The sequence below is a fragment of the Pan paniscus genome, chromosome 23 (assembly GCF_029289425.2).
Source record: "Pan paniscus chromosome 23, NHGRI_mPanPan1-v2.0_pri, whole genome shotgun sequence".
Taxonomy (NCBI): Eukaryota; Metazoa; Chordata; class Mammalia; order Primates; family Hominidae; genus Pan; species Pan paniscus.
Genome location: NC_085927.1, coordinates 41,891,055 through 41,915,728, shown reverse-complemented (window position 1 = coordinate 41,915,728; position 24,674 = coordinate 41,891,055). Strand labels below are relative to the sequence as shown.

Genomic DNA, 24,674 nt, shown 5'->3' with positions numbered 1-24,674 from the left:
TGTTGGCAAGGCTAGTCTTGAACTCCTGACCTGGTGATCCGCCCGCCTCAGCCTCCCAAAGTGGTGGGATTACAGGCGTGAGCCACCACGCCCAGCCTCAGTCATTTCTTTTTAAAAATTCGGACCTGTAATCAATGAGTTATTCATGAATTCATTACTGTGAGTTTGTGTGCTGGACCTGGAGAGGACCATGAGTGACATTTTCCTAGTTACTTTATATCTTTTTAATGTATCTTCCCCACTTTTTTGTATCTCCCCACTCTAACACTGGAGTTAGCCCCCTGGTCCATGTCCATGTCTGTATAATTCACTAAGGTCTCTCCAGCCACCTGCCCAGTGTCTACCCCATAATGGCAGCTCTTCAATGTGTTTGTCAAATGAATGAAGACAGATAAATGCCATTGTGTGGTACAGACCCACAGTACTGGATCCCAAAGAAGGGATCGCAGTAGCTGACAGGGAGGAGGTAAGATTTCATAGATAGAATTCGAATAGGGCAAGAGAAGAAAGCCAGACAGGAGAGTAACGGCTTGAGCAAAAGTAAGAGCAGGCTGAACAAACTGGGTGCAGCTGGAGAGATTCCAGTTGGTGCTTTGATCCACCTCTTGAGTTATACTGTAACGGCAGTGCCTACTGTAACTGCAGTACCTCACTTTTTGAAGCGAAGGAGCTCCAAGCTTTAGGAGTAAGAAGCACATTAAGGTCCAGATTGCCTGGAGATGTGGGTGGGGCAGTAAAAAAGACCAATCTGGCTTAAAAGGCGAATGTAAAGAAGGTGATTGAGCAAAGGCTACCTGGCAAGGAAGAAAGAGGTCTTATCAAGGAAGACCTGGAGTGGCAGGTTTTCAGCCCCTGTCTTGAAGACAACATCGCATCATGAAAAGGATCTTGAAGCCCTGCACAAAGACATGCTCTGCCACTCCTCAGCTATGTGACCATAGAAAGTCACTTTTCCTCTCTGAGCTGCTAAATTGGAGCTATGACCTAATTCACAAGATTATTAGCTTGAACCTTAAAATGAGGCTGGGCGTTGGCCGGGTGCGGTGGCTCACGCCTGTAATCCCAGTACTTTGGGAGGCCGAGGCGGGCGGATCACCTGAGGTCAGGAGTTCGAGACCAGCCTGACCAACATGGAGAAACCCTGTCTCTACTAAAAATACAAAATTAGCTGGGCGTGGTGGCGCATGCCTGTAATCCCAGCTACTTGGGAGGCTGAGGCAGGAGAGTCGCTCGAACCCGGGAGGCAGAGTTTGCACTGAGCCAAGATTGCGCCACTGCCCTCCAGCCTGGGCAACAGAGAGAGACTCCGTCTCAAAAAAAAAAAAAAAAAAAAAATGTAGGCTGGGCGCAATGGCTTATGCCTGTAATCCCAGCACTTTGGGAGGCTGAGGCAGGAGGATCACTTGAGGTGAGGAGTTGGAGACCAGCCTGGCCAACATGGTGAAACCCTGTCTCTACTAAAAATACAAAAATTAGCCAGGTGTGGTGCCATGCACCTGTAGTCTCAGCTACTCAGGAGGCTGAGGCAGGAGAATCGCTTGAACCTGGGAGGTGGACATTGCAGTGAGCTGAGAGTGTGCCATTGCACTCTAGCCTGGGCAACAGAGTGAAACTCTTGTCTCAAAAATAATAATAAAAAAATAAAAATGTATATAAGGCTTCACTTAAGCAGGGTGACTGACTAGCTCACAAAAGACAGCAAATGTTATTTCCCCTCCCCTTCCTAGTACAGAATGGCATGGGAGTAGAACTTTGGGAAATAAATTTGACAATAGATTCCTTCAGGTTTGTTTGTTTGCTCGAGACAGGGTCTCCCTCTGTCACCAAGGCTGGAGTGCAGTGGTGCAATCAGGGCTCACTGCAGCCTCAACCTCCCAGGACCAAGCAATCCTCCCACCTCAGCCTCTCAAATAGGTGGGACTACAGGCATGCAACAACACAGCTGGCTAAATTTTTGTACTTTTAGTAGAGATGGGGTTTTACTGTGTTGCTCGGGCTGGTCTCAAACTCCCGGACTCAAGCAATGCTCCTCCCACCTCGGCCTCCTAAAGTACTGGGATTACAGGTGTGAACCACCGTGCCAGGCCTGTTATAACGTTTCTAGGACTCCTTTTCTCTAGTTGGGGATCAAAATATCCATGGCGTAGTGGAAAGAACCTTAAAGTAAGACAGCCCATTTCAATCTCAACCTTGCCTCTTACTAGCTATGCACGTTACATCACCTAATACCTGGTTTCCTCGTGTTAAAAATATTAACATTCCTCACTACTAAGGCTGCTGTAAAGATTCAGCGACCATGCATTCAAAGTACCCAAGACACAGTAAGTATTTGAGATGGTAATTTTTATTAGCCAGTCTAATGACTGGGTTTTATAATGAAAGAAGACCTGTTAAGTCACACCCAGCTCTGAATCATAGTGTTTGTGCTTGCCTGATAGTTACATCTCCTAAGATGAGGACCCTCTCAGTCTCTGGATGGCAGATTCTAAGGGTGTATGGGAGGAAGGTATGGAGGGCCTGATGGCCCATGCACAGCCTATTTAATCTTACAGAGCCAAGAGGAATCCTAGCTCCCTGATCCCGAAGGATTTAAGGACGGCCAAGAATTTACCCAACAAGAGCTTCATTATCAAGAATCCTACCCCTTCCCCCAACTCAAAGAAATGGACTTTTGAGCAGGGTTTGAGGAGCTACTGGAAATCTGAAGCAATAGCAACAATAATTTTTTCTGGGGGGGGCGGGGACGGAGTTTTTGCTCGTTGCCCAGGTTGGAGTGCAATAGCGCCATCTCGGCTCACCACAACCTCTGCCTTGCAGGTTCAAGCGATTCTCCTGCCTCAGCCTCCTGAGTAGCTGGAATTACAGGCATGCGCCTCCACGCCCGGCTAATTTTGCATTTTTACTAGAGATGGGGTTTCTCCATGTTGGTCAGGCTGGTCTCGAACTCCTGACCTCGGGTGATCCGCCCATCTCGGCCTCCCAAACTGCTAGGATTACAGGCGTGAGCCACCACGCCCAGCCAACATCAATGAATTTAAACATCTCTTTTCAAGTGTAATTTCTTCCATTCTAAGTGAAAACATTAAAAACACTGAAAGTCTCCTAAGGGTGAAATGTGTTGTATCCATTTTCTTTCTAGTCTCAACCCAAAGAGCATGGCAGTTACGAGAACCAGGGAAAAGGATTCGGGATCTGAATGCTACTCCAGATACACCAATTTTGCCATGACCTAGAAAGCTATTTCATTTCTCTGGACTTTAATTTCTCATGCTGTAACATTGAGATGACCCCTTCTTAACGATTTGAGAAAGTTATCTTGACAAGTTTTAAAACGTTTTAAGTAGAATTGGGGAAAAATATGCAGCAGTGAAGACTTCCAGGCTTACATCACATGTAATTTACAGCACCCTCTTAGGTCCTTTCAAAGAGCTTCATCTATTATTTATGTGGCTAACCTCCTTTTCTTTTTTTTGAAACCGAGTCTCACTCTGTTGCCCAGGCTGGAGTGCAGTGGGACAATCTCGGCTCCCTGCAACCTCCGCCTCCTGGGTTCAAGTGATTCTCCTGCCTCAGCCTCCATCGTAGCTGGGATTACAGGCACCAGCCACCACGCCCAGCTAATTTTTGTATTTTTAGTAGAGGCAGGGTTTCACCATATTGGTCAGACTGGTCTCGAACTCCTAACCTCAAGTGATCCACCCACCTCAGCCTCCCAAAGTACTGGGATTACAGGCATGAGCCACTGCACGCAACCTATGTGGCTAATATTAATCACGTATGTCCATACTTCCCCATATCTCATTCCCAAAGAAGGTGCCTTACACACCATGAACTTAGATTAAAACATAACCCAAATCCTACACTTAAAAAATGAGGGACCTGAACCTCAAAGGTGGCATGGCTTGCCAAGGTTCCCCAGGCCCCCCAGAGGGCCATTAAAATTCTGAATAAATCTTGGGTGGAAGCTGTCCTCCAGCTTACCAGCTGTATAAATTCCAGAGATCCACAACCTTTGCACTTTAGCTTCCTCATCTGTAAAGTGGGACAAAACCTTTCAGAAGACAGCTGTGAAACGTAAATGTGAATGCTTTAGCAACTGCAAAGGACATTTCAAATGTAAAAGCGACCGGGCACAGTGGCTCATGCCTGTAATCCCAGCACTTTGAGAGGCTGAGGTGGGAGGATCACTTGAGGTTAGGAGTTCAAGACCAGCCTGGCCAACATGGTGAAACCCCATCTCCACAAAAATACCCAAATTAGCCGGGTATGACAGTGGGTGCCTGTAATCCCAGCTACTCAGGAGGCTGAGGCAGGAGAATCACTTGAACCTGGGAGGCAAAGGTTGCAGTGAGCTGAGATCGTGCCATTGCACTCCAGCCTGGGTGACAAGAGTGAGACTCCCATCTCAAACAAAAAAAATGTAAGAGCCCTTTGTGTGTGTGTATGTGAGAGAGAGAGAGAGAGAGAGAGAAGAGAGAGAGAGATCTTGCTATCAGAGAGAGAGAGAGAGAGAGAAAAAGGTCTTCCTATCTCCCAGGCTGGGGTACAGTGGAGCAATCACAGCTCACCGCAGCCTCGACCTCCCAGGCTCCATCCTCCCAAGCAGCTGGGACTACAGGCGCACGCCACCATGGCCCAGCAACATTTTGTCTACGTGTTTATCAAAAGCAAGTCTTAGCCATATAAAGCTTGTTGACTTTCAAATACCTGACCTACTAACTGAAGTGAAACTCAATAACCACTTTATCTTAAAATTAGGTCAACTTGAAACAGGCTTCCTGAGCCGTATTCATCGGCCCTGGCATGGGGGGCAGGGCTCACACTCTTACTTCAGAATAAGAAACAGGTTAAACTTACATGCTTACAAGTTATGTGCTCCACAATATAAATTCAAGGACAGAGATTGTGTCATGGCCATTTCCATCAGTCTAATGCCAAACTTTAGTCAAGAAGGTGTTTAAGGCTGGGCACGGTGGCTCACGCTTGTAATCCCAGCTCTTTGGGAGGCCAAGGTGGGTGGATCACATGAAGTCAGGAGTTGAGAGCAGCCTGGCCAACATTCAAAACCTCATCTCTACTAAAAATACAAAAATTAGCCTGGTGTGGTGGTGGCGTCTGTAATCCCACCTACTCAGGAGGCTGAGGCATGAGAATGGCTGGAACCTGGGAGGTGGAAGCTGCAGTGAGCCGAGATCATGCCACTGCACTCCAGCCTGGATGACACAGCGAGACTCCATCTCAAAAAAACAAACAGAAAAAGGCGTTTAAGGGTTCTGTGTAACTGAACCAACTCACCTAACAAACGTTCATTCCTAGGTGCCACTCTGGAGGTGATAAAAATCGTGAGGAGCTGGAAACCACCTCACTCAAGAACAGTCAGCCAGTGATGCTGAGGCTCAAGAGAGACACATTGGGGTCAAGCAAGTGTTTAAGGGGTAAGTTAGGCTTTTTAACTCAATGAGGTTTGCTTTTCTATTTTAAAGAATACTAAACGCTTAACAATAATCACTAAAGATTTCAGGGGTGCAAGTTGTGCCCCTAATATTTTATTACATTAAGAAAACTTGAGGACGTGTATAAGCTCCGTATTTACCTTCAGTGTTAAATACACTCTCAAGTTCAACAGAGCCCACAATGTTTCAGAGGTGCTATACTGTGGAAGACTGCATTTTGTTCTGCGAGGCTCATTAAAAAGCACCAGTTATCAGGAAAATTGATCAGAGAGGCTATGTTAGCTGGGTTCACAGAAAACTATTTAAAATCTATGAATCCTATGTGTGTGCTGCAAAATATGTAATGAAATCAGAGGGCAGGAAAACTTGGATAACGTACTACAAATGCTTCCATGTTTGAGAGATTCAAACCACAATTTGTGACTGGTTAAACAGTTCCTTGAGGGGGGAAAAATCAAGACCAAACACAGAGATGATATCCCCAAAGCAGCATTTATTTACCCATTGAATTCCAAAACATTTATTTTAGAAGTCTGGCATTTCATAATCACCCATCTTGATTGACATGGGCTGACACACATGGCGCTGTCAGGATACACAAGGACAATAGCCAAAGAGTTACAAAAAATAAATCCATGATTCTTAAACAATTGCAACCAAAAAAAAAAAAAGTTACAAGTATCAAAACTTTCAGATGCATTGCATTGAAAAGAAGGTTTGTGCACGTCATAATTTAAAGAGGCAAAACCAAGGAGCTACCGAAACCTCACGTTAAACAGTTTATTATAAAGCTGATGGAAAGGAGCAAGTTGTCTCTCTGTATCAGCTTCCCTTAACAGTTTTCCATTAATTGAAGAAAGAGGTGGGAGGGGTGAATTCATTTTTGCATGCACAAGATGTACTGCTTAACGAAACACTATCAGCTTGTTTTAAATGGATCTTTTAAATATCAACTGTAGCCTGGTTGGCTAATTCTTTCTAATCTCCCCCATTACTTTCGCCTAGATTTCCCATAGATCAACAGGCATAGTAAAATGCCTCATCAGAACACACTTCTCCACACAATTCAAAAAGGGAGCTCCTGTGGGCTCAAAGCAACCATCAGTCCAGCAATGCCCATGATTTATCTGAAACTGCTTCCCAAGAGACAGGAGTGCAGATCTGAGTAGCTGTGCTGCCAATACAGATAGGTTTAGCACTAGATATTTAGTGATTGTGGCAAGGAAGGATCGGTGATGATGGGGGTGGTGGGTGAAGGAAGGGCCAGGGGACCTGAAGGATCTTCAGTTGCCTTCTCCTGCTTCTTCATCCTGCTGGTCGCTCGTCCAGAGGGTGAGGTTGTCTCGCAGCAACTGCATGATCAGCGTGGAGTCCTTATAGGAATCCTCGTTTAGTGTGTCCAGCTCAGCTATGGCATCATCGAAGGCTTGTTTGGCTAAGAGGCAGGCTTGCTCAGGTGCATTCTGGATCTCATAGTAGAACACGGAGAAGTTGAGGGCCAGCCCCAGCCGGATGGGATGCGTGGGTTGCATCTGCTCTTTGCTGATTTCAAAGGCTTCCTTGTAGGCAGCTTCAGAAGCTTCGACCACACTGTTTTTCTTCTCCCCAGAAGCGACCTCTGCTAAGTAGCGGTAGTAATCACCTTTCATTTTCAGGTAAAACACCTTGCTCTCATACTGGAAATCATTGCAGTTCTTGATCAGGAACTTGTCAAGCAGAGACAGGACATCATTGCAAACTGTCTCCAGCTCCTTCTCAATCTTCTCCCGGTAAGCTTTAACTTTCTCCAATTTCTTTTCGTTTCCATCAGCCATGGTTTTCTGCTCAATGCTGCTAATGACCCTCCAGGAAGATCGCCTGGCACCAACCACATTCTTGTAGGCCACAGAGAGGAGATTTCGATCTTCATTGGAGAGAGGTTCATTCAGCTCTGTCACCTGCAAAACCCCAAAAAGATAAACATTGAAAGCAAAATCTGAAAATCTTGGTAAGAAGCCTTCCCTTCAACATAATCAACAATCCTTCTCAAGAACGGGATTATGAACAAGTCAGTCACTCTGGAGAATAAAAACCACCCATGGATAAAACCAATATAGACATGAACCCTATGTGAAGAAAGACTGTAGTCTAACAAAAGAGATAAATACTTGGCACCCAAAACAGAAAATCATAGGGGCTTGAGAAATTCATAATTCGGGTCTGATAAGATGTTGCTTTCACCTTGGTAGAGGAATGGGACTAAGGATAATTATGAAAAGGTTGTACAGCAGCAGTACATAATGGTGAAGAAGAAAACCTCGAGCTTCAGCTATTCTGCAAAAGATATTCTGAACAGGCCGGGCGCGGTGGCTTATGCCTGTAATCCCAGCACTTCAGGAGGCCAAGGGCGGGCAGATCACGAGGTCAAGAGATCGAGACCATTCTGGCCAACATGGTGAAACCCCATCTCTACTAAAAATACAAAAATTAGCTGGGCGTGGTGGCACGCGCTTGTAGTCCCAGCTACTTGGGAGGCTGAGGCAAGAGCAACTCTTGAACCTGGAGGTTGCAGTGAGCCCAGATCGCGCCACTGCACTCCAGCCTAGCGACAGAGCAAGCCTCCGTCTCAAAAAAAAAAAAAAAAAAGATACTCTGAACAGTAAGATCGTACGGTCCCTGTGTCAAACGTTCAAAGACAACAGACTGGAAGTGTTCCAGACTCTGCTTCCAGCTTCATACTCTGGAAAGAACCAACCACTCCTCAAATACACATTAACAGATGGTGGGGCTTCACAGATCAGATGGAACATCACACAGATCCAGTGGCCAGAGCTTCGCCCTGTGTGGCTACACATGGAACCCTAACTGATACTCCCAGCCCTCTCCCAAACCAAAATGAAGAATAATTCATAAGTGACATGAAAGTACCCCCAGCTCCCGGTGAAAGGAAGCACAGCTACTCAGCAGCAAGTTGTACTCTGACCTACCTCACAGGAAACTCTGGTCATCAAGGATGGAAGCATCAATTATTTTAAGTGGAAGAGTTAAATTTCACAAGCTTTAACTTCCCTTAGTTCTTCATGATGCCAACTACAAGTGAACTAGCTATGCAGTTAGTAGGAAGAGCATTATTAGACTTTGCAGTGGTTGAACTGTATCCCCCGCCAAAAGATATGCTGAAGTTCTGACCCTAGGTACCTGTGAATGTGACCTTATTTGGAAACAGGGTCTTTGCAGATGTAATTAGTTAAGATGAAGTTATACTGGACATTAGGGTGTGCCCTAAGTGCAATTACAGGTGTCCTTATAAGGATAGTGAGATTTTGACACACACACAGGAAGAATGCCATGTGACAGTAGAGGCAAAGACTGGAGTGATGCATCTACAAGCCAAGGAACACCAAGGGTGCCAGAAGCCACCAGAAGCTGGGAGAGTGCCTAGGAAGGATTCTTCCCTAGAGCCTTCAGAGGGAGCGTGGCCTGCCTACACCTCACTTTCAAACTTCTAGCGTCCAGAACTACGAGAGAATACATTTATTATTTTAAGCTATCCAGTTTGTCGTACTAGGTTCAGCAACCCCTAGGAAACTAACAGAGTTTCCTAACAGAGTTCCTAACAGAGTTGCTAACAGAGTTGGTCTGGGCCCAAGCAAAGAAAATGACTTCCTAAATTGACCCAGGACGTTTCACAAGCCCTTAAAAGATGGTGTGTCGTCTAAAGTAGAGGGATTCCTTAATATGACCTACTGGTAAAGGTCTTTAATTTTATTAAATCAGTCTCTGCTTATCCAAAAGGTCTTTAATTTCAACAATGAAAAAAAAAGAAAGCAAACCACTTAGGAAACCATAAAACACTAAACAAAAAAGGTATTACTTAAACCAATCTGTAAGGACAGAACCTCCAGAGGGAAAAGGCCAAGTTCAATGGGGAAAGTTATCAATAGCATATTCAAACAGACACACTTAAAATGGATTGAGAAGACTGAGCAGTGGAGTATCAGAAATCATGAACAATGATGGTTTATTTGGGGAATTAGTGGTTCAAGGACATAAGCAGCAAGTGTAATCATTATTACAGGTAAAAATCAGAAAACGTGCCAAGTTCTCACAAAGTAAAACAAGCAATTGTCTGAGTCCTCCCTACCCCCAAGCCCCAGACAAAATAAAAATACCAGCTCACTCTTAATTTCTCCATTTCCCTGTCCCCAGGACCCCTACTCTTCTGCTACAAACCCTTAACACAGGATTAAGTCTCTCCTTTGCCTACCCACTTCTTTCTTCAGTGTGGTCTTTGGCTAAAAGCTATCCTGACCATTCCCCAGGGGTGCTGCCTCCACTCCGGTCAAGCCAGGGTTCTCATTATTCATCCTCACATATTCATTAGTAGTCTCCATACCTCTCACTGTGATCTGCCCCAGTCTACCATGAATCTACAATCCATGCTCCCCTTAAATCCAGCTGAACACCTATAACCCCACTAGTTTCCTCCTCCAGTAAGTGCCTTTAAACACTTACATACATTTTCTTGTGGAAAATAGAGACTTTGTAAATATTTAATAACTTAGTCTTTTTTTGCCCACACCAGAGGGTCACGTGTCTATGCTGTAACAAGGTTTGAGGGTGGCACATCTCACACCTGCATGTCAAAACCCAATCATCACACTTATGAACTACAAAAAGATGAATAACTACTTAGTCTTTTAACAAACAACACTTCTAAATCAAAATTCCATCCCAAATATTCTGATAAATTTCAGAATGCTTGAATCCTCTAGAATGACTTGCATTTCTAGAGCAATATTCAATAAAACAAAGCATAAGGCAACAACAGAATTTGGAGAGCTCCTTTGATCTTGTAGTAATTAAACTAAGGCCATTTGGCATTAAAATAGAAATAATATCCATAAGGAGTCACAATATACTTCCTCCTGTGACTAACAAAGCTGCTTCTGTGAAACTGGCAAAGATACACCAAGGTAACTTCCCAGAGTATATCATTTAAAGTGAGTGCAAATCTGAAATACATGTATGTATAATACAGAATGCTTGCATAACACAAAAGGCGGTATAATTATTAAACCCAAGACATCTGAAGTTTAGTCTGAGCTAGCTATGTGACCTTAAACAAATCACAACCTTTTTGGACATCCAAAGTAAAATAAGCAGGATTAGCCCAAATGATCTCCAAGGCCTCCTTCAGCTCCAATGTTCCATGATTTCCTTTTTCCTGTGCACCAATAAAAGGTGTGGCAGGGCTTCCTACTAACGTGAAGTTTGGGTGTATCTGTAAGCATATTCCTTCTCCATCAGGAATAAGCTGCCAAAAAAGCCTACTGGGCAGTATTTATGATGACACCTTCACAAGAAAAATCATTTACTGGGAGTATTAGTGTTTATGTAACAATCATCTGGTTGCCTGCCAGTCTGAATGAATCACTATCAGCATTAGCTGAGGGTGACTAACATATCTCAGCAAGCAAATATTGTTCCTAATACCCCAGCCAGAGCCTAACTAGGAAATAACTGGATACATTTAAATACAGTATTTTTTAATACTCCTGGGTTATAATTCAGTTAACAAAAGGAAACATGAAATGAAGATGGCTTACTACTTGACCAGATAACTAAAGAAAACTGAGTTTTTCCCAGACTGGAAAATTATAGACCCATGTAAAATCAGACAGTCCATTAAAACAAAAAGATGGATAGCCAGTCTTGATGGATGATACTTAGCACCAGTTCCCAACACTTCAAATACCAAAATACAGGAGCCAGGAGAACTAATGAAAAGTTCAGTCATAAACTGTACTGAGAGGCAAACACCGGGTGGCAACACAGAGTAATGGATGCTCTCCAGGCCCCAACCATGCTACCTAAGATCATCTGCAAAATCTAATGAAATCACATTTGCTGCATCTCCACAAATCAGGAACATAAAGCAACAACAAGACAGAATTTTAGAGACAGGCCTAGACAATAGTTTTCAGCCTCTTTCCGCTCTAACACCAAGATTACAACAGTCATTTCCGCCACACGGCACCTTCCCTCAGTGTAGCCACACTGGGCACTGAGTCTTCACCTGGCCACAAACCAGGGGTTTCGCCACCTCTGCTCACAGCCTCTGCTTTCTAGGTGTCCTGCCTGCCTTCCCACCCTCTGTAATCCTACTTACACCCTTCCTGAAGGACAACCTTAAACTGATGGGCTCTTCCCATGCACAAAGGCCCTCCTCTCCATTTCTTTTAAGGATTGGACTTCCCTGTCAGCCAGTTTTACTCACGTCCTGACCAAACAGCCTTTGGCTACACCTAGTCCCCACCCCAGGGCACTCACTTCACACATTTTCTCTGCTCCAGGACTACCCCCAACATTACTAAATGTCAAAAATGACCTGGCCTGCTGATCATTCACTTATCTTCCTATGACACTATTCATTTACCCAAAAACCCCTAAGGGCCTCCACCCACTACTCACAAGGCAAAAAACTATGTGTGTGAGTAAAAACAGATCCACTGCCAAAAACAGTACAGGGACTATTTAGGAAAATTTAAAGTACTCAATCTGGGAAACATCCAACATCAAAAGTAACACTGAGCAAACAAAAATGCCACCCCCGAGCTGCCAGGCCATAGCTGCCTAAGTTAGGGGTAATGCTACCTCACTCGAATATGCTGCCATCCTTCACAGCTCCACACATGCTACGGGCTCATCCTTTATAGCTACCCACACCTACATGCTATCAACCAGCTTGCTTTTGATATGAGTAAATGATTCTCATGATTAAGTAAACATAACCACATCATAAAACCTTTAAGCTTCTTTGGCAGAAGTGTGTGTATACGTGTGTGTGTGTCTGTGTGAGAAAAGTGAGTTTGAGGGTTTGAGGGGCCAGGTGTGATGGCTCACACCTGTAATCCCAGCACTTTGGGAGGCCAAGGCAGGCGGATCACTTGAGGCCAGGGAGTATGACACCAACCCAGCCAATATAGAGAAACCCCATCTCTACTAAAAATACAAAAATTAGCTGGGCATGGTGGCGTGCACCTGTAATCCCAGCTACTTGGGTGGGACATGACAATCACTCGAACCCGGGAGGTGGAAGTTGCAGTGAGCCAGGATTGTGCCACTGCACTCCAGCTTGGGCGACAGAGCAAGACTCTGTCTCGAAAAAACAAAAAATGAGCTAGAGGGATGAAAGCTTGCTGAGCTCTTTCCCAAGTTAATGCTTAGGAAGTGAGGATCTTGCCTGGCCTGCCCCAAGCTGGAAAGATACCCACCAACAGACCAAGTCCTACAGGCCACTGTGCAAGAACATCACCAGCCAGGGTCAGGCTGAGCCCCTTATCCTCACCAGGATGAGGCTGCAATTCTATAAGACCACAAATAGGCTAAACTTCAAGCTCAGAGCAGGCAAGTTCAGGTAAGTAACATCCACTCTAAGCTAAATTTTAGTCAAATAAAACAGCTACCCTTGTATAGTCAAGAGACTGCTTTTGCCTTGCTTTTGACATAACTGAACATTTTCATGGGGATTGGCAAGGATTAAATACAACACCATCTGAATGGCATTACTGCATGCTACTGTCCCTAGAGGCATCCGAATTGAAGGCTTCAGAAGCTGTGCCAGGTTCGGATCATTGGAAGTGCCAACACTCACCACCGCAGAAGGGAATGCCACTGCAGCCAGGAGTAGGGGTGGGAGGAGCACCAAAATGCTGGGACAGAAGACAAGCTGCCTCCACTTGGACACTAGGAGGAATTTTACCAGCAACCTAGAGACAGAAATTTTGGGGCCTGCATAAAAATATACTACAGGGTGCAGGGAGAAAAATACATTAAAGGCAATATGGAGAAACAACTGGTGCCAAGAATATGAAATAATTTCTTAAAATACCCCAAATAAAATGTAACATAGTCCTGCACTTCTTAACTCAGGAGAAACTCAAATTCAATACTTTGTTAAGTAAAAAGAAAAAAAGGCCTCCAAGCCTTCAGAACAAGCAAAATCCAGATATGTGAGTTTCCCTCTTATGTTTCTCTGTTGTAGCTAAAACCCATAAATGGCAGATTGTTCTTAATCGTATTTGGAAAAAAAAAAAAAAATGACTTGCACCCAACAGATAAAATTATTTGTTTAGTAAGCCCACTTATGAAGAGTTCTTGGATTTCAGTCACCAATGCTGACAATGGTTAATATACCAGAATGTATACTAGACATATTATCCCTTTGCCTCATGGGGCATTGTTACATAGTGGTTAAAATGAGAGCTCTAAATTTGAGTTTGAATCTTGAATTCACAACTTACTAGCTGTTTGACCATGAGAAAATCAACCTCTGAAAGTCTCATTTGTAAAAGGGAGTAACAGTATCTACCCTGAATTGTTAAACAAGAATGTACACATGGAAGGTGGTGGGCACCTGTAGACCCAGCTACTTGGGAGGCTGACACAGGAGAATGGCGTGAACCCAGGAGGCGGAGCTTGCAGTGAACCAAGATCCTGCCACTGCACTCCAGCCTGGGCGACAGAGCAAGACTCCCCCCCACCAAAAAAAAAAGTACACATGGACTAACAGCTACCGTTTACCAAGTGCCTAAAAAGTTAAATAAGTTCTAACCAAGCACAGTGGCTCACGCCTGTAATCCCAGTACTTTGGGAGGCCGAGGCAGGTGGATAACCTGAGGTCGGGTGTTCAAGACCAGCCTGACCAACATGGAGAAACCCCATCTTCTACTAAAAATACAAAATTAGCCGGGCATGGCACGGTGGTGCATGCCTGTAATCCCAGCTACTTGGGAGGCTGAGGCAGGAGAATTGCTTGAACCCGGGAGGCAGAGGTTGCAGAGAGCCGAGATTGCTCCATTGTACTCCAGCCTGGGCAACAAGAGCGAAATTGTCTCAAAAAAAAAAAAAAAAAAAAAGTAAAATATGTTATATACTTGCTAAATGTTAATACACACACACACAAAACGTTAGGGGTACCCTCTCCAAAACCGTATTTCTGGAAAAGTGTGACGCTACAGTCTGTCACTGATATAAAATCCCAGACAAAGACCAACTAAAGAAAATCCCCACCAAAGAAAATACATTTTTGGTTTCTTTAAGGGAGTCAGTTCCGGACTGTGGAAGTTCTTCTGGGGATAATTCAGGGACCCAAACCCACATGGGGACTACAGTTTCTATTTCAGTGCAAGAAAGCCACGTAAGCTGTTTGCCCACCTGAAAGGACCTTTTAAATTCAAACTATTACAAGAATAATCCAGGGCCTTCTTCCTTCCTCAAAGACGATTACATTTTAAATGCCCAGTTAGTGGGAAACATAGCTCCCTAGTTTTTACATATTTCAAACTATAGTATCAATGTGGCTTTACGATTTCCTACTGGTTGGGTGTGGTAGCTCACTCCTGTAATCCCAGCACTTTAATAGGCTGAGGCAGGAGGACTGCTTGAGGCCAGGAGTTTGAGACCAACTTGAGCACCATATAGAGATCCTGTCTATACAATTTAATAATTAGCTGGGCACGGTGGCATGCATCTGTAGTCCCAGCTGCTCAGGAGGTTCACTTGAGCCCAGGAGCTCAAGGCTACAGTGAATTATGATCGTGCCACGACTGCACTCCAGCCTGGGTTCCAGAACGAGACCATCTCTTTAAGAAAAAAAAAAAAAAATACTAATCACACCTCAAAATCCTCCTACTCGCTGTGACACTGATCTGTCTCACCTGGGGCAGTCAGCTGTGCACTTTTACACAGCACCTGCTCATTTCCCCACTTCCCAGAATCTCACAGCTGTTGCAACAACAGCCTTTTGCCAGTGGTTGGGCCAAGTGCCCCTCCTCTCCGACTCCTGTTTCCTTAAACTGTAGTTTTGTTTCCTGCACTTAAGATTTCTAGGGAGCCGCTGTGGCTCAGGCCGGTTGCCCTGGCACTCGGGGAGGTGAGGCTACACGTTCAAGGCCAACCTGGTCAACACTGATTAAAAAAAAAAGATTTCTATATATATATTCTGCAGGTACTTTAAACGTGTTTCTGCCCGTTTTCTGTCAACACTGTAATCAACTGGTGTATCAGTGTTAAAACACAATGCTAGCCCAGTAATTTTTACATTTGATAACTTCACAGTTACCATCTATGTTTTAATATAAAATAGATGACTTAGGGCCATAATACATGATGAAATTATGTCTATCTGTGAATATCCACCAGAAATCTATCTGGTTATTTTCCCTCTTTCCTTAAATCACTTAGTCTTCTGGACTAACATTTAATCCCACTTTATAGGTTTATTTCAGTTATCAAATGGTACTTACAGAGACTACGAATTGTGTAGCCTAGAATTGCCTAGCCTAGAAAGGACTTAGGTTCTAGAATCTTTCACAATATTTCTTCCCACTATTATACTCTATGCAAGCTGGTAGGTATGAGATAGAGAGAGCTTGAAGATACTCCTTTATGCTTCACTTCAGAAACATTTCTTGCTTCTTCAAATTATGGAGAGAAGCAGGGAAGAGAAGTTCTCAACAGGTTTGAGGCAAGACCATTGTTTCCAATATGCACGATTTTTCTTCAAGCTTACCAACACTGTCCTCCAGGTGACGCTGGTAGAATAAGGAACATCAATCATTACAGGAAGGCAGTATTATCAAGTGAGCATTTTAATTATGAAGGAAACAGAAAACAAGTTAGAAGACTGAAGGCAAAACTGACTTGTTAATAACAGCAACATCACTAGTTTTATACTTCAGAGGACCTAAAGCCAAGATGTAAGTTTCAAGGTTACAGACTGGTGGCATCAGAATACATCCTCAACACATGTGTCCTGCTCCGTCCTCCCTACAGCAGGCTACTTACCTGCCCTTCCCCAGCCCTGAAGAAAGCCCAGGTAAACCCAGAGGGTTACTGAAACTTACACCCTTTCCAAAAGCCTTAGTTAAGGCTGATGAGATTAATAACATAGAGACTGAGTCATCCCAGTAACATTTAAGAATTTAATCTACAAACACCAAGTTAGCAGGGAAAGTGACCCCTGCCAGTCCCTTCCAATATATTCTTTTTTTTCTTTTAAAGAAAATATCTATAAGCACAATATATTCCATTTAGATGATGGGGGAGAAATGGTTTATCACCATTCTGAGATGGCAGAATTAAAGCTTGGATTGACTCTTCTACGCTGGGTGGCTTTTCCAACTCATTATTTCAAATATAGATATTATAGATTCCTTTGGTTTACAAAAGGCTACCTTAACCCTCCAGAGAAGATCTATGGACACAAGTAGCTTGCTGCAGGAAAGCATTTTACAAGCCTACTAGAAAGCCAGTCTTTTTCTCTGCTCAAACTAGATTTCGTTCTGGTAACATCTCTCCATTCTTGCCTTTTTCCCCCATTTCAAGTTGCCTCAGGTTTCTGATTGTTCCAGAACACACCTTCTAGCCATTTTTCCTTAACCTCCATTTCCCCTTCCTTTAAACCTTGTCCCTCCTTTCTTTTCACCACATTTATTTCCCGAAGGGCTCCGAACACTGCAGTCTTTACGTCTCACTTAGAGGGTGAGCAACCACTTCATGAAAATGTGTGGAGAGGCCTCAGCCTGCATAATCCCAGCACCACTCAGTTCCTGGGGAGGAGGGGCTTAAGTGTGACCTGCTGTGGACAGAGGCAGCTTTATCCCAAAGAAAATTAAGGTTCAGGGTCCCTTCCAAGGAAATGCATTCGTCAGTCCCATTTTTGTAAAATATGCAAAATTATATTTTAGATTTTCTTTTAAAGGACCCCCTGAATTACATAAAGTTCAGCCTCCAGACCTAGACCGTCCCCCGGTCTGCAAGAAAACCTGCCTCACCACAACAGCACGCTAATAGTGCTCAAGTCAAGATCACCAACAAATCAACATACGGGCAACGGTGTTGCTGGTTTCCAAACACACCCAGTTATGTGTGTAACAAGGACACCAGAGGAAAGGCAACTCTTCAAGTACCTTTCTTACCTGAACAATCCTAAATATTGGCCCCAACTACATATTTCATCTGATATTAACATCAAAAGCCTTCAAATGAGCTTTCCAAATGACTTAAGATTTTAGGGAGCCTTTGTATTGGCAGTTTTTTTCGGAACTCCCTCCAAAAGGCCAGCAAAGGATACATTTACTATAATCATGGGCAGTAATTCTCAGACTTAAGCCAGCTAAAAATCGCCTGTGAGAGCTGGTTACAATGCAGATGTCTGAGTCTCACCGCCCGAATTTCTGAATCTATAGATCTAAGGCGGAGTTCAAGGGGATCCTCCCAGGTCTCAGGAGGTTGTACACTGAACATAGGTTGGTGGTCGCAGTTGTAGTTCTACCACTGTGTGACCTTGACGCAGGGAGAGGAAATATTCATTTACAGAAAACGTAAAATAACGTGGAGAGAGAGTGAGATGGTAACCGGAACTCAGAAATGCAGGTGGTGTGTGACCCACGGTATTTTGCTAGGGTGTGGCTGGGCACGACTCATCCACCGGAGAAGCTGCAGAATCGACTTATGAGGGTCTCAGGAATGCAAAGACACACAGATTCGTCTCACCTAGAAGTCACGTTTCATTTTAATCTCCAAGCAGAGAGCGCAGCAGCAAACCTGGGGCTGTGAAGTGGGGCCCCACACCCTCCGCCCACTCTCCCGCCCCCGTCCACGCCTAGACTGCAGGAAAGGGGTCTTCGCACACAAAGCCAGACCCCCAGGCGTGGGAAGATGGAACCAGAACAATTCGAACGAGCAGAGCAAAACAGATCGGAATTACAGACTTCAGGTCGTGGCAGAGAAAACCAGCTGAGACAGGGCGCCACTTACTAGGTGATTCTTTATTCCAAGTTGGGGAACGGAGGAAGACGAGAGGGGGAGCCCCCGGGTCCGGTGAAACGCTCTAGAAGGAGGAATGCGGCTCCTTTGCGTCCCCTAGGGCACCCTCTGCCCCCGGCCGGGCTCCGAACTAAGATGTGGCGACCCCGACCGGCCCGCCCTCCTTCCGGGGCTGCCTTCGCGATCCCGAACTGCACCCTCCCGGATCCCCCACCCCGGGCCCAGCCTCAGGAAGTGGCGGGACGCCCAGCGGGAGCGGGAAGCGCGGGCTAAGGGCGGGCGGGCGGGCGGCCACGCCCAGCCGGGTCGCCCATGGCCGGGAGGGGAACGCCGCCCGCGGCCATCCCCGTCCCTCCCCAACGCCAGGCCCCCCCGGCCAGCCGCCCGGGCTCCCGGCGCGCTCACCGCCTTCATGGCGGAGGCCATGTCGTCGTAGCGCTCCGCTTGCTCGGCCAGCCGCGCCCGCTGCAGCAGCTGCTCCCGGTCCCCCATGTCGCTCGCGGCTCGGCCTCGCCTCGCGCCTCACACCGCTGGCTCGCTAGCCCTCCCGCCGGTCAGTCCGCTCCCCGGTCGCTGCGGAGGCCGCCGCAGCGCACGCGCACTGGCTCGCCGGCCGGCCGGAGGCTGCAGGCTGCAGGCAGCGCCGCCGCTCGCGCCCTCTCGCTGGCTCGCCCCGCGCGCTGTGGCTCGCGCCGCGGACAACGCCGAGGGAGGAGAGGCGGCCGCGCTGGGGGATGGGAGGACGGGACGACGCCTGCGCAGTGAGAGTGGCCAGGCCGGGCGGCGGGGAGCGGCGGGAGTGGGAGGGGGGAAGGGCGGGCCGGCCCTAACGGTCTATTTCAAGGTGACGTCACCTACTATAAATAGCCACCGCCGCCGCCGCCGCCGCCGCCGCCCGGCCTGAAAGCCGCGCAGGCGCTCTGCGAGTGCTGCATTTTACCGCCGCAGAGATGGAGGTGGAGAAGGGAAAGCCGGGCAGGAGACTGCGGAGCCGGTGGAGGGGGCGCGGTGATGGCGGCTGCACAGGCAGTGCATTGTCATAGCCCCACCCTGAAACGCGCCACTCCATCCACGTTAGAGATCTGGCTTGAGAAGGGCCCCAAAAGCAAGCAAACATACTGGCGGAGAAGCCGGGAGGCCGCGTGCCCTGAGGGGCGGGTCCGCCCAGCCCCGCCCCAGCCGTCCCGCCCGCCCCGAGCCCTGCCTGTCCATGCGTTCTGCTGGGCCACACCTTGTACTGGTCCGGGCAGGATCGAGTCCGACCCTCGGGGACAGCCCCGCTACACAGACACACACAATCGAACCCAACCTGAGACGTAGCCTTGGGCAGGCTGTGCCTTCCACCAGAGGAGGGGACTGGGTGGCCAGGGCGGGACAAGTAATATTGAGGACACATTAGGAGCCAGCACAGTGCTAGTCCCGTACAAGCATTCTCCTCTTTAATCCTCACTACCCAGCCCATAGTGGGCACAGCTGGTCTCCCCATATTTAAAACGTGGAACCTGAGGAAAAGCGAGGTTAGTGACTTGCTCAGGGTTACGCAGCCTGTAAGTGGTGGGGCCAGGATCTGAGTCCAAACCCAGGCTGAACTTTCTCTTGTGGCAAAGAGCTGGGGTGGCCCAACTGGCTGGTCACTGAGCCCCTCCCAATCCTGGCTGGTATTGGATGCTGAGGGTCCCTTGTGCCAGGCCCTGGGCTGGGCTGCCCGACAAGCTAGGAAAATGATGATTAAAACAAGGCCCCCACTTGATTTCAACATGCCAAGGGCAGTGCAGGAGAGGGGGCCTTGGGCTCGCTGAGAATTTTATTGAGCATCTACTGCATGCTCAGCCCACAGGGATAAGCTGGATCTTGAAGGAGAGTCAGGAAAAAGATTAAGGCCTGGGGTACAGCATGGGCAAAGGCTTGGCAGTGACCTGGGAGATGGTGAGAAGAGAGGCCTAAGAATGGGAAGTGAGGTTGGGTAAAACAAGATTACGGAGTGTTTTAAATGCCAGGCCGAAGATTGGAGGCTTCATCCTTAGGTAATTGGGAAGCCATATTTCAGGCCTGGAATCTTGCTCTAGAGAGTAAGACGTGTTCGAAGGGAGAAGGGAGGGAACTGGAGACCAGGCCTTTTCTGGACCTGTTTTCCATCTGGTGAGTTGGACTTAACTGTTTCAAGGACTTTAAAATAGATATCCACATGCTGAAATGTCAGAGCTGGCAGGACCCTTAGAATCGCCCCTGTCTAACCCCTTATCCTGAATAACGGGAAACTGAGGTCTGAGGGAAAGGAGGGGCCGGCCCTAGTTTGCACAGCGAGTGAGCAGAGCTGGGGTCTCCATACCAGCTTTCCTGCCTCCCAGGCCTTCCTCTTCCTGCTATGATGCTGAAACGATCACACTTTTGGGGGCCCATGAAACAGGATTTGAATGTGGGTCTGGGAGGAGGCCACTACCCCAGGCTTCACCATGCTTTGAAGAGTCACCTTTGCTGTTGGAATCGAGGTTAACAAACCAGGCTGATCTTTCCCCTAGTGAATATATTTAAAGAGCATGCTAGATAGTAATGAATCATCCACTCCACCCCCCGTAAGGATGGGGTCCCAGTGAGAGATGGCAGGAGGGCCAGCCCTGGATGGGGGGACCTCCTCAGTTCCTTCTAGCTCTTAGAGGGCTTAGAGCCCTTCCAGCTTTTCTGATGAGGTTGGACTAAGATTGATTTCAAAACAGTGAAAATTAGGTAGAGCTGGAGCATTCTAAATAATTGATTTCTGACATGTGTAAAGGACACTCTGGTTCTCCCATGAAGCTTTTCTTCTCGCCAAACTTCCCCGTCTCCTCTTCCTCACCTCCTACCCACCCATCAGCTCAGTGTGCTCTCGCCCTGTCCCTACTCCTCCACCGTGGCCACCAGAGCCCTCCTTGTTGTCAAAGCCAAGGAGGCTTCATAGTGCCCACCTCCCTGGTCCTCTTGGCTGGACTGGGCACGACTGCTCACCCTTCCTTGACCGACTCTCCCAGCTTCCCTTCTGCTGCTCCGGCCGTTGCTCTTCTATTTGCTGTATGGGCTTGTCTTCTAGCCTACCCCAAAATCCTAGGGTTCCTCAGGGCTTTGTCCGAAGCCCTCTTCACACACTGCCCTATCCTTGGTGACCCCATCCTCATGCACTCTAAGGAACCATCTACCATGTTCCTAGCACCAGGCAAGGTGCTTTGCAGAAACGGGCTTTTTTTTTTCCCTCAAGATACCCCTGTAAGGCTGGTCCGATTTCCTTTCCTGTTTTTTTGTTTGTTGGCTTTTGTTTTGTTTTGAGATAGAGTCTCACCCATTCACCCAGGCTGGAGTGCAATAGTGCTCTCTTAGCTCACTGCAACCTCTGCCTCCCAGGTTCAAGCGATCCTCCTGCCTCAGCCTCCCAAGTAGCTGGGGCTACAAGGCGCACATCACCACACCCAGCTAATTTTTTCAGAGAAAATTATTTAAACTCTTGTGCCTCATCTGTTAAATGGATTTTTTAGTCTTTTTTTTTGTTTTTTTTTTTTCTCTAAGAGATGGAGTCTCGCTCTGTTGCCCAGACTGGAGTGCAGTGGCACAATCTTGGCTCACTGCAATCTCTGCCTCCCAGGTTCAAGCTATTCTCCTGCCTCAGCCTCCCGAGTAGCTAGGACTGCAGGCATGCACCACCAAGCCCAGCTAATTTTTTTGTGTGTATTTTTAATAGAAAGAGATTTCACCAGGTTGGCCAGGCTGGTCTTGAACTCCTGACCTCAAATGTACCTCCTGCCTCGGCCTCCCAGTGTGCTGGGATTACAGGCATGAGCCACTGCGCCCAGCCAGTTTTTAAAATTTGTTTGTTTAATAGAGCTAAGGTTTTGCCATGTTGCCCAGGCTGGTCTTGAACTCCTGTACTCAAGCTATCCACCCGCCTCGGCCTCCCAAGTGATGGCACTACAGGCGTGAGCCACCGAGCCCGGCCTCCTTCCCATTTTACAGATAAGCAAACTGACACAGAGCTGTCCCATGGTTTAAACAAAGTCACACACCTGGGAATGGGCAAAGCAAGGATTCAAACTCAGATCCGTCAGACACCCAAGTCTGAGGGCCTCACACTGCCCCGTGGTGTCAGCTGAGAAGAGCTCAAAGTGTGACTCCCCTGTTGGGGTCACTCAGATTATACAAAGCATACATAAGCCTCCCACCACGTGGCCTACACACTCTTCCCGGCACACATCTTCTTTGCCCTTGGGAGAGAGTTGCTAACGCCCAAGAGCCTCATCAGTAAAAATCAGGGTCACCACCTGGGACAGGTCACGTACTCCCAAGGCTCTACGTCCTATCGATAAACAGGGCCTTTGAACAACGTCAAAGACAGCACCTGAGTGAGGTGAGGGAGGTCAATGGTTAATGTCAAACACACTTTGTTGCCTCAGGGCTCAGAGCAGGTCCCCAGTAGAGGAGCCAAGTCTGGGTCTTCACCTGGTACAGGGTCTCACTCGGGGAACAGAACAAACCCCCCCCCCCCCGCCCCGGGTTCCTGAACACACGTGTGTGGTGTGATTTGAGAAAGAACATGGTTCTTGTCTTGGGTTCAAATCCTACCCTGCCAGTGCACCAGCTGAGTACCCTCCGGCAAGTCACTTGTAAAAAGGGACCAATAGCCTGGCACAGTGGCTCATGCCTGTAATCCCAGAGATTTGGGAGGCCGAGGTGGAAGGATCACATGAGGCCAAGAGTTCAAAACCAGCCTGGGCAACATGGCAAAACCCCAGTTCTACAGAAAACAAAATACACACACACACACACACACATTTTATTTTATTTTTCTTTTTTTTTTAATGAAGTGTGTCTCTGTCACCGAGGCTGGAGTGCAGTGGCATGATCTCAGTTCACTGCAACCTCCGCCTCCCAGGTTCATCAAGCAATTCTCCTGCCTTGGCCTCCCGAGTAGTTGGGACTACAAAAAATATTTTTAAAAAAGAAAAACTGGCCAGCCGTGGTGGCTCATGCCTGTAATCCCAACCCTTTGGGAGGCCAAGGCGGGCGGATCACCTGAGGTCAGGAGTTCGAGACCACCTTGGCCAACTTGGCAAAACCCTGTCTCTACTAAAAATACAAAAATTAGCGGGGTGTGTTGGTATGCGCCTGTAATCCCAGCTACTCAGGAGGCTGAGACAGGAGAATTGCTTAAACCCGGGCGGCAGAGGTTGCAGTGAGCTGAGATCGCACCATTGCACTCCATCCAGCCTGGGCGTCAGAGTGAGTCTCCATCTCAAAAAAAAAAAAAAGGTCAGGCATGTTGGCTCATGCCTGTAATCCCAGCACTTAGGGAGGCCAAGGTGGGTGGATCACCTGAGGTCAGGAGTTTGAGACCAGCCTGACCAACATGGTGAAACCCCATCTGTACTAAAAATACAAAAAATTAGCTGGGTGTGGTGGCAGGCACCTGTAATCCCAGCTACTCAGGAGGCTGAGGCAGGAGAATCGCTTGAATCCCGGAGGCAGAGGTTGTAGTGAACCGAGATCACACCATTGCAGGGCAACCTGGACAACAAGGCTCAAAAAAAAAAAAAAAATTCCTCACTTGCATCCCACCCTGAGCTAGTGGTCACGACTGCTCCTCACGTGGGACTGCATTTCTAAAGCATTGCCAGAATCCTCCACCAGAGCCCAGTGAATAGATGACCCAGAAAAGGCACATCCTGGTTTTTTTGTTTTTTTGTTTTTTGTTTTTCCACTCATGGATACTCTGAGACACTTACTCTGAGCTGCTGAGAAGTCTGGACACCAAGGGACATATTACAAAGGAGACGTGATGTTGTTCTGGAGAGATGGCATTTGCAATGTTGGCATGGTTACCATCTTGAGCTGGAGCAGCCGCCTGTCCACAAATTATTAATAATGTCACCCAGATAGGATTTTAACTTTTTCTCCCACTGTAGGCCACCTGCAGCCAAGGTGACCTTGCTGACCCAGCCAATGATAATAAAACCACCAGCAATAACATCGACAGCGGCTCTTGTTTTTTTGTTTTTTGTTTTTTTTTAAGACAGAGTTTTGCTCTTGTTGCCCGGGCTAGAGTGCAATGGCGCGATCTCGGCTCCCCGCAACCTCCGCCTCCCAGGTTCAAGCAATTCTCCTGCCTCAGCCTCCAGAGTAGTTGAGATTACAGGCATGCACCACCATGCTCCGCTAATTTTGTATTTTTAGTAGAGACAGGGTTTCTCCATGTTGAGGCTGGTCTCAAACTCCTGACCTCAGATGATCCGCCCGCCTCAGCCTCCCAAAGTGCTGGGATTACAGGCGTGAGCCACTGCACCCGGTTCGACTCTTGTTTTTTAATCACTTACCCTCTGCCTGATTTCAGGATGAACACTTTACTCTCATATTATCTCCCCACATCCTCACTCGGAAGGAGGCTGTTAG

At 47.1% G+C, this 24,674-nt stretch overlaps 2 protein-coding genes, 1 long non-coding RNA gene and 1 other non-coding gene across 4 annotated transcripts in view; 1 reads left to right on the top strand and 3 right to left on the bottom strand.

The window, feature by feature from the left end:
- Nucleotides 1-5,926: 5,926 nt before the first annotated feature.
- Nucleotides 5,927-19,062, bottom strand: YWHAH (tyrosine 3-monooxygenase/tryptophan 5-monooxygenase activation protein eta). Its single transcript, XM_034948734.3, has 2 exons — nt 18,672-19,062; nt 5,927-7,390 (listed from the first exon to the last, which is right to left on the bottom strand). The coding sequence occupies exons 1-2, from the start codon at nt 18,756-18,758 to the stop codon at nt 6,737-6,739; spliced, it is 741 nt and encodes a 246-aa protein (XP_034804625.1). The 5' UTR covers nt 18,759-19,062; the 3' UTR covers nt 5,927-6,736.
- On the bottom strand, nt 10,012-10,114 carry LOC112438202 (small nucleolar RNA U13). The gene has a single exon (XR_003026678.1). It is a non-coding gene; the product is annotated as a small nucleolar RNA U13 (small nucleolar RNA).
- Nucleotides 16,072-18,665, bottom strand: LOC134730147 (uncharacterized). The gene is made up of 2 exons (XR_010111819.1): nt 18,258-18,665; nt 16,072-17,993 (listed from the first exon to the last, which is right to left on the bottom strand). It is a non-coding gene; the product is annotated as an uncharacterized LOC134730147 (long non-coding RNA).
- The window catches only part of YWHAH-AS1 (YWHAH antisense RNA 1), a 38,236-nt gene continuing 31,567 nt past the window's right edge, over nt 18,006-24,674 (top strand). The window contains exon 1 of the mRNA XM_034948736.3: nt 18,006-18,260. The gene's annotated coding sequence lies outside the window, so the exon portion shown is untranslated. The remainder of the gene's footprint in view (nt 18,261-24,674) is intronic.

Excerpts from the sequence above, each read along its gene's own strand:
- YWHAH (XM_034948734.3), bottom strand. The coding sequence starts at position 18,758 with ATGGGGGACCGGGAGCAGCTGCTGCAGCGGGCGCGGCTGGCCGAGCAA. Across the intron at positions 7,391-18,671 it reads TGGCCTCCGCCATGAAGGCG|GTGACAGAGCTGAATGAACC; the intron begins GTGAGCGCGCCG and ends GGGGTTTTGCAG.